General features: G+C 35.4%; 1 protein-coding gene across 1 annotated transcript in view; it reads left to right on the plus strand.

Moving 5' to 3' along the window:
* The window catches only part of LOC127622849 (serine incorporator 5-like), a 37,290-nt gene extending 27,214 nt beyond the window's left edge, over nucleotides 1-10,076 (plus strand). Inside the window, exons 6-12 of the mRNA XM_052096962.1 lie at nucleotides 2,926-3,137; nucleotides 4,592-4,684; nucleotides 4,863-4,992; nucleotides 5,757-5,826; nucleotides 5,918-5,954; nucleotides 7,213-7,357; nucleotides 7,840-10,076. Of these exons, the coding sequence (XP_051952922.1) occupies nucleotides 2,926-3,137; nucleotides 4,592-4,684; nucleotides 4,863-4,992; nucleotides 5,757-5,826; nucleotides 5,918-5,954; nucleotides 7,213-7,357; nucleotides 7,840-7,984 (832 nt within the window). The 3' untranslated portion in view covers nucleotides 7,985-10,076. The remainder of the gene's footprint in view (nucleotides 1-2,925; nucleotides 3,138-4,591; nucleotides 4,685-4,862; nucleotides 4,993-5,756; nucleotides 5,827-5,917; nucleotides 5,955-7,212; nucleotides 7,358-7,839) is intronic.
* Nucleotides 10,077-10,125: the final 49 nt, after the last annotated feature.

A 10,125-nucleotide genomic window follows, 5' to 3' on the forward strand; every position in this document is an offset into this window, starting at 1 on the left:
TCAATGTAAATACCTGTAAATGTTACAAATTATGCAATTAAACATGTAACACAAAATAATATATGCAATATAATATCATATATATTGATTAAATACATAGATGTTTTCATTTTTAAAATTCAAAAATTTGACCAAAATATAAAAAATATAATTAGTAAAATTAAACTGTTCATATTATACCTAGCTAGAAGGTCCTTTGTATGCTTAACAGAATTTGCTGGGAGAGAATTGATTTCATTTGTAAGCAAAAGGGACATTATAACTGAAATATACCCACATGAATCGATATAGAATCAGAATCTAATTGAGAACTTGTGAATTGGAATTAAATCAAATCAGGAAATCTGTATTAATGCCCAGCCCAATTTTTAATATAAGCAATTTGTTGTAACTCCTCAAACAAAGCATGCAACAGAATATTATGAAAGCCCAAAGATGCGCTCCATATTAATTTGTTCATAATTTTGTTTATCAAGAATTTTTTATATTTATTTAATATTTATTTTCTGCATGAAGTGTTATATTATTTTGGATATATCTACAAGAAGTGTTTATGTTCATTGGATTTTTTTAAACGTATGCATTATTTTCTTTCTTGCTTTGGCAAGATCTTGAGTTTCTTGAGGAACGTTTATAATAATAATAATAATGGTCAACAACATATCAGACTGAAATTTGGAATAATGTGAAATTTAGCATTATGGTAAGAAATACTATTGTCATTTTCCAAATTTATCCAAAATTAGGCATATATTATGATATATTTGACATTTTTTATAATGTATTATATTATATATATAATTTGGTTATTTAAAGTATTAACCAATTTGTATTGATTTTCTGAAATAAAATGCAATGTATACGATATACATCATAGTTGTGATATAAAATTAGTCATGTAGTTATATAATATTTTGGTTATATCACCCACCCCTATGAATATATAAATACCATGAACATCACATTGTGTGTCTGAGAGAACTGATGCACGGTGCCGATTACGGAGGTTCGTGCCAAACTCCAGGGAACATATAAATGAGGGTTGTCATAGTGAACACAAAGCGCTCTGGATTCACTTTAATTTAACGATTGTTTAATGGCAAATGTACTTGGTTATTGCAGGTTCATGCATGCAGAGTTCATAATGACAAGCAGTGACACAGAGGAGGAGACGCCCGATTACTCTGTTTCTGTGATGCTAGAATGAAAACACAGAATCTTTAAGGTCTTCCTTCGTGCAAAATAAGGGCTTGTGGGTTTAATCGGAGAGCCTTAAAATAACATGTGAAAGTTAAGACTTTAGCACAGAAATATTTAACTTGTTACGTTCCTGTGTTGTCTGCCCTTTGTTCTCGGTTTCACTATCACGTTTATTTCACGTTTCCTTGTTGTCCGCTCCGTATTTTCCATCTCACCCGTCACCGATCCCGGTCCATGTCATGTTTTCCCTATGTTAAATGTTAAACTACATTTCCCACAATTCCCGGCCTCCCCCACTGCCTGCACTCATCATTGTTTTCACCTGTGTCTCGTTCAGTCTCCACTTTGTCTGTGTATTTAAACCCTGTCTGTTTGTTCACTCTCTGTCGGTCGTTGTTTGTGAATGTTTGTTTCTGGAATGTTGTCAAGCCTGGTCTGTGTTCCCTACCCGAGTTCTTAGTTTTGTTTGAGTTTTGTTTCATCGTGTTTAAATCTGTTTCGTTGTGCTTAAGTTTCCTGTTTTCCCATCGTGGACTTTCCTTTGTGTTTACCTTTTAGTTCTTATGTGTTTCTCAATAAAAACCGCGTCTGGATCCGCACCTCTTGTCCGTCTTGTCCTGCCTCCTCACCCAGCATAACATAACTATTGTACATATAATATACTATTCAGGGTGGCTGGATTCCAAAAACAACAGTGTAAAATGGACCAAGACTAAAGTTGAACAAAAGAGAGACTTTTAATATTTAAAATATAATATTTCATGTCATTATAATTTTTTAAAGCCTTAAAGGAAGTCATATATCCTTTTTTATTATAAGATTGGAAGTTAAATATGAATAAATTACTTCTTAACGTGTATTAAGCATACATACACCTTGAGAAGTATGACCATTTTTATGGTAATTAATCGTCATAATCATGAAAGCCCTAAAACCCCTAAAAATATATCATCATAACTGCAATTATTTGTTTGACAGTTAATTGTGAGCCAAATTTCATAAACGTGGCAGCCCTTCGCAGAGCACTTACATTTTTTAGTTGTATGGAATACCTTGATGCTGCTTTTATGTCCTTTTTAGAGCTTGATGAAAGTTTTGGCCCCCACTGACTCATTGGATGGACAAAAACACATCATATATCCTTAAAAAAAATCTTTGTTTGTGTTCTGCAGTTTGAGACTACATAAGGGAGACTAAATGATGAGAGAATTATAATTTTTGGGTGATCTATCCCTAATGTGCTGAACTACACCTGGTGTTACTCTACTAGGACAACTATGTGAACTTGATGATAGCAGACTTCATGCAACCACTAAAAATATCCTGAGACCAGTTGGTTCAAATGAATTGCAAACATTACTTAAAAAATAAGATGATTTGTTTGCAGGTGCCACTTGGTTTGATATTTTAATTGGAGTCTGACATTCAATTATTTTAAGTGCAGCTAAAGTGAATAAAGTTTTGTTTGAGACATTTAGTAGCAAGTATACAACACACTCACCCCATAACATTACATAAAAAACTGTGATTGGTTGTATAACCCGCCAGACAAATGACCCCTTATTGTCTAAGTTGGTGATTCTTGCCAGATTAAGCTGCAATGTAAACTAGACTTAATGTCTGGCTACACAAGACTATCCCTACCTGCATCTGAGATATAGATCTGTAAGAATGTCTGCATTGAAGAGCATATTTCTTAAACTGCCTCACTGCATCCATCCACAGGAGCTCTGGAGCCAAGTATAATAAAATATGGTATGCCGCACTGGTTCTGGTCACACTGGTGATGTTCTCTGTGGCAGTGGGAGCCATGGTGTTCATGATCAGGTTCTACACGCACCCAGAGGCCTGCTTCCTCAACAAGCTCTTCCTGGGCGTTAACGGCGGCCTCTGTTTCATCGTGTCTCTGCTGGCCATCTCGCCCTACATACAGACTTGTGAGTTTACAAAGCTGCAGATCATTCTTCACTGACCTACTTTTTGTACTAACAAGCAGATGTTTGCTTGATGTCAGGCAAACAAGTTTATTCACAGTGCCTGAAGCCGGAGGTTTTCCCATGTGTAAGCAAGCATGGAGATTCAAGGAGAAAAGTTTTATAAGTTGATAAGCATGGATTCTTGCTTAACAGTCCAACGAATTAAAGCCAGGTGTTTCAAACAAGTCAGTGTTGATACTTTTGAAATATGAAGGTAAAGTAGTGTGAGGTTCAATCTTTATCTGGCTGACTGCCGTTATGTCTGTACCAATACAGACATAATGGATTTTTCTCTATGTAAATAGTCACTTTCTGGTATCCATGTGCATGTCAAGTGAAAATAACAGGCTTTACATTAACATAACAGGAGATTTAAGATTGTATATAACTTTACATGTTTTTTAAAGATCCAAGTGCAATGCCTTGCCCCATATACTTCCAATTTAATGCATTTCTGCAAACATGTTTTTTGTTTGCTTTTACAAACTGAGGGATGGGTCAAAATTATTGTTTGTGGTATCATGTTCATAGTCATTAGGTTGAAAGAAGAATATTCCTGTAACCCCTCCTTGTCCTTATGGGTCATTTTGACCCATTTTAGACATTGACTTTATAGACGTTACACATTTATCGTCTGTTAATGCTGATATTCTGCTTTGAAACGATGTGTGTTGTGAAAGGCGCTATACAAATAAAATTGACTTGACTTGACTTAAAATAATTTCTGCAACTTAACATCAACAGATCAGCCTTAAAATACATCCTCCACACATGTGATTTGAACATGTCAGTGTAAAATTAACAATGACATGTATTTATAAACAAAGTTATTAAAATGTAACAAAAAAGGGTTTTAAGGGGTCAGTTTGACCCGGTTCATTTAAAAACTAAAGAGAAAGCTGTAAAAGTCCAAAACATTTCAAAATGTTATTTGTAAGTACACTTTTACACTCATAATTGCACAGGCAAAACCAAAGAAGTCAATATCATTCACTCAATATAAATCATATCAAATCAAATCACTTTATTGTCACACTACATGTACACAAGTGCAACAGTAGGTGAAATTCTTGTGTGCAGTTCCGAGCAACATAGCAGTCATGACAGTGACGAGACATATACCAATTACAGTAAACAACATACTTACACAACACAATTTACAAGTCAAATGTACACATAATTACACAACACAATAATTATACAATGTACAGTAAACAATACACACAATATACAATACACAATATACAATACAATAAGTATGAACATGTAAGTACTGCAGTGTAACATCAATGTCAATGATGTCAAGGAAGGGTATAGAACATGTAAGGGCAACATTTTGGGAAGTTTGAGATTTAAAATCAGCATGTGGTGCTATTTATCAACAAAATCTGATGTTTTCTCTTTCCCCTTCACAGTCCAGCCCACCTCGGGTCTGCTGCAGCCTGCTGTCATCACCGTCTACGTCATGTACCTCACGTTCTCAGCGCTCGCCAGCAAACCCATCGAAAGTGAGTCTCACGCTCAATCACACAGTGGTTTCTCTCCACTTCAGTCTGTCACAATGTCTCTATCATGGGTAAACTCAGGCCACAGTAACCCATTTAATGAATTCATTTAATGAACCCATTTAATGAATTCACCACGTTCATTCACACCTCTCTCTGTGCTGTGCTCTCTCTTTTTCAGCCATAGAGAAAGACAATGGAAAAAATTACACCGTCTGTGTCTTTCCCTTCAACTCAGGACTACAGAGCGACACTAGCATAGTGACGGGTGTTGGAACGGTCATACTGTTTGGCTGCATACTCTACTCTTGGTAGGAAAATAAAAAACTTTGGTTTATAGACTTAGTCGCACCTTAAAGGGATAGTTCTCCCCAAAAGACAGTGTCTGTCAAGCTAAGAAGAAAAAGCTATTTAAAGTAATACAAACATTCATACAGTATATTCCAGGTCTTCTGAAGACTTTTGATACAGCAGAAATGTATTCCCTGAAAATCTTCCCCTCCAGCATAGTTTTCATAGCTCATATTTCATAGCTTCATAGCAATTCATACAGAATTTTCAGTTTTAAGTGCACTATCCCTTTAAATACGCTCAAATATTCTTTGTCTGGGTGGAAATCCACTTAACATGTTATTTAAATGGGTGATCCCAAAAAAGATCCCTGCAGCAATGTAAACATGTAATTATCTGGCTATGACAAGATGTTCATTTAGATTTGAAAGCAGGTAGTGTGGTAGGAAGGAAGTGATTATTATAGGCTTACATACTATGAAGAATTGGCCTTGCATATGTTTCTCATTAACTGCTGACATGTCTGCTGTATATCTCATTTTAGGAGCTGTTCCTCTCCTCCAAGGCAATATTTACACTCAAATGTGATTCAATGTGATAAGCATAAGCAGTGGTGCCTTGAGTCAAAATGATTTTGCCTTATTTCCAGTAATTTTCATGAGCTTTGAAGTTAAAAAAAAAAAGAGTTCTATGGAATTTTCTGCTTTTATTGCTTTTAAAAGAATGCTGCCCCCATGTGTTCTCATGCCTTTTGAGTTAAAATAAAAAATATTTTTCTTTGCAGTTTGATCTCCACCACCAAGAGGAGTTCCGCAGCTTTGCGAGTATACAGAAACGATATGCCAGAAAACGAGGTGAATACTTGCTGTGGATTTTCAGACTGTGCCATTAACACAACATTCTTTCCAAACAATTAGCCAATCACTTTTGTTTGCTTCTTTTCAGAGAGCACGGTGCTGTTTCTGCTGTAATGATGATACAGGTACCATCATTTTAATTTTTATCTGTCTTCATAAATGCCTCTTAAGGCTCTTTTTATTGTTTTAGAACCAGGGTGCTCAACCAGGGTCTGTAAAGATTTTGCAGGGATGATTTATTAAACATACATTTTTGAAACTTAACTAAAGGTCTGTTAGGCGCCATATTACGTAATATTGTTATTGATTTGTTACTAGTAGCACCTAATAAACATGCACAAAAAAAAGTTCTATACCAAATAGTTGTCCTAAATATGTATGACCACATATGTGTACAGTGGGACTAAGTTGTGTAATTTTAAATAATAACAAGCTTTAGAAAAGGATATTTTCTTCTGCGCTAAAGACACATTAGTGTACATTGTGTTTAGCAGTGTGGCATTTTGCAATAAATTGCTGAAATTTAAAAACTGGCTTATCTGTATGAAAACAATTTTTTTTACATTTACATTTATTTGGACGCTTTTATCCAAAGCGACTTACAGTGCACTTATTACAGGGACTATGCCGCCACCACCACAAAACTAGAGACTCTAATCTTTTGATTCAAACAGGTTTCAATGTAAAAACTTAATTAGGTTCTTACCAGATGTAGTTTTGTTGGCTTTTCTCCCAAAGACAATCTCACCTGAGATCGGCGACTTGTTGTTTTGTCTCATGACTCTGTGCATTGAAAGTTTAACAATGAACTGACAGCACAGAGTCTTCTGAACTGAGATCAGTCAGTTTAAATTAATTTAAATTATGCGTTGCATATAGCAAAGCCAAAATACAATGTCCATGCCTGTGTACTTGGGGTCACATGAGGTTAAAGAATATTTCAGAGAAAATCTAGCTGTTGTATTTTGTCCCTGGGTGTCCCTTTGTTTGCTAAGAGTCTGGGTGAGGGGCTTCATATGAAGTGAATGAAAATACAACTTTTTTAGTAAGTAACAAGTAATGTTGATGATCATAAATAAGCAAATTTACATAATAACCAGACAGTAAGACCTTAGGAAAGAGAGTAGTTCATGTTGCTCATCTAGTAGAGCCTGGCACCATCAATGCTGAGGTCATGGGTTACATTTTTTTGGAAACGCAATCAATTCCTAGGGATTCAGATTAAATGTTTATCTTGAATGCACTGGAAGTCACTGTGGATAAAAGTGTCTACCAAATGAAAAAAAATCTAAATGAAATTTAGAAAAGGGTAAACAGAGCCTCCTGGTGGTCAAGACAGAGTACAACAGCTTTCTCATAGTGAGGTTTTTTTTCCCCATTCAGAGGATTATGATGATGAAAAGACAGCAGGAGGACAGAACGTAATGTATGACGAGAAAGAGGGCACAATCTACAGCTACTGCTACTTCCATTTTGTCTTCTTCCTCGGCTCCCTCTATGTCATGATGACCGTAACAAACTGGTTTCAGTAAGTCTATTCCAATTTTTTCACTAAATGTTAATTTGTTTTTCACTGTTTGTTTACAGTATATGAACTGGTATGACCTTGAATCAGTGTTTAACGTAATTGTCTTTTTTATCCCAGTGAATCTCTCTTAGGGGAACTAAGTCTGATGTCTATTTTAGTTTTATTTACTGTAAGAGGTTTCCTTTCCTCAAATGAAGCTTTGTCAAAAGTAATCATGAAAAATATAAATATATAAAGTATTACATGTGAATAATAACTAAATGAGTTGCAGGTATTATTAATAGAAATTATGTCATTTCTTTTTTATTATTGGCTGATTTTGATTCTTCAGTGACAATTCAAATGTTCAATTTGAAAACTGGAATATCTTTTGAATTTAAATTCAAAATTAGAATTACAACAATTTAAAATGATTGTACATCGGAAGTTCAGTAGTCTCCATGCAGTAGGTATAATGGACAAATGATCTTGTCTCTGTGCAGTTATGACAATGCAAAGATCGAGAGGCTGCTGGAGGGGAGTTGGTCTGTGTTCTGGATCAAGATGGCATCCTGTTGGGTCTGTCTCTTTTTGTATATGTGGACCCTGGTGGCCCCCATGCTCTGCCCAAAGAGATTTGAAGCCTAAAAACCCTTGATCCAATATCACCACTGTCCAGTTACTACTACTGTGTGAGTGAGTAAGTGTGTGTATTTGAAAGAGAAAGTGTGAGAGAGTTTTTTGTTTTTGTACTTTGATAATTCATTTTTTATTTGTTTAGAATTTTCTAGTTAATGCTTTTGATGCCTCAAAGGTTGCTTGTGTTTTTGTTTTTAATCACTGTCTGATGGAGATTTGTTACAGATGTTATGGTTGCCACGGTGCTTGTGTAGGGATCTTCTTTTTTTATTCCTCATAAAATCGTTGATCCGGCTCACACATCACCTGTAATTGTCTTTGCTTGGTACACTTTAGTCTTTTAGGTAGTGGAAGAATTCTATGCAAATCAACAAACCATCTGTGATTTTTCACTCCACTGTTTATCTCTCTGCTTTTTTGTAATGTTTTTGTGTTTTGTAAGGTGATCTTGTGTTTTAACATGAAGGCGTTTCAATAAATAATGAAAAGATCTCTTGTGGCAAATGAGCACTTTATTAGGAACACTATTAGGAATTAATATTGAAAATGGACCCAAAACATTATTGTAGCGATCCTATTGTACAATAATGGTCTTCTGCTGTTGTAGCCCATCCGCCTCAATGTTTGACATGCAGAGTGGTTATCTGAGTTACTGCAGCCTTTCTGTCAGCTCAAACCAGTCTGGCCATTCTCCGTTGACCTCTCTCATCAACAAGGTGTTTCCTTGATCAAATTTGTTCCCCATTCTGATGGTTGATGTGAATATTAACTGAAGCTCCTGGCCTGTATCTGCATGGTTTTATGCATTGCACTGCTGCCACACGATTGGCTGATTAGATAATCACATGAATAATTAGGTGTACAGGCGTACCTAATAAAGTGCTCTGTGAGTGTACCTATTTCATTTTAAAAATACAACCGGGTCAGAGTGGTACTTCCTTGCATGGCCACAAGTGTCAAGATGGCTGGACTCGTAGAAACATTGTCAAAAGTCAAGGTGCCCAGTGTGATCCAATTTCTTTGTGTAAACTGCACAACACCAGCTTAGAAATGAATGTACTAATGGTGTATTATTGGTTATACCTGTGCATACTGTATGTATAATCGTAATCAAATGAGAGATCTTGTTACTTTATTTATTGAAATGCCCTGTCACTTCCTTGTAAGACCACACCAAAATACAGTCAGTATTTCCAAATAAGTCAGCAACATTTATAAATGAGAACTAAGGCTTTACCTTTCACCTCATAGCTCAATGAGGGATGTTAGATGTTTGGCTTACTTGTTTGTGTGGTGAATTACACCATTCTAAGAAAAACAAAAGTGACTTCCACCTTTAGTAAATGTTTATACAATGATTTGCAATGGGTGGGCAAAGCCATGGGCCCTACACTGCCACAGTCACCAAACCCCCTGTCAGTTTTTTTCAATTTGTGTTACAATTGCAATCTAAGTGGTGCTTTAGACCTTGGATGTCCTATTATTTTTGGATTAGATTAGATTCAATATCTTGCTCTAAGCTTGCAAGCATGCTATTTGTCAAAACAAAACAAAAATTACCTCAAAGAACACATTTATACCATCTTTTGTACTTACAAAGCATTTGTACAGTGTACTGCTCTATACAGCTATTATATTTAATATATATCTTTAAGTCAGAGGTTTTTGTTGATATGAATGCATGTCTGTTTTTCTTGTGTTGATTGGTCATAATAAAATCTTTATTTGCAATGTTAACTTAACATAGTTACAAGAGCTCTCTGGGCTTTTCCTTATTATATAATCTAGTATTCCTGATGCTCCCCAGTAAAGAAAGACAGGATCTAGAACTGGAATTATTTTACATTTATAAGGTTATTTCCTGTGTAGAAATTGTAGGTGTCCTAAATGCCTCTGCATGCTCCCTGAGAGACAGGAATGTGTTATTGATCGAACAACAGACAGGTGTTGAGTGTGTGGTAGGATTGGGGCCAGTATGCTTTTTCTTTATGTTGAAGTCTTGGAGTTGGAGTCTTATATAATCTTTTTAGAAGGAATGTTCAAAATATTTGTAATTGCCTTAAATGCTTTACTGATTTAATGAAGTAAAATATTGTTCAACAAAACTTTAGCTCTGTTCTCTGTTTGTCAAGTGAAATATTTTTAGCATA

This window comes from Xyrauchen texanus, chromosome 3 (assembly GCF_025860055.1).
Source record: "Xyrauchen texanus isolate HMW12.3.18 chromosome 3, RBS_HiC_50CHRs, whole genome shotgun sequence".
Lineage (NCBI taxonomy): Eukaryota > Metazoa > Chordata > Actinopteri > Cypriniformes > Catostomidae > Xyrauchen > Xyrauchen texanus.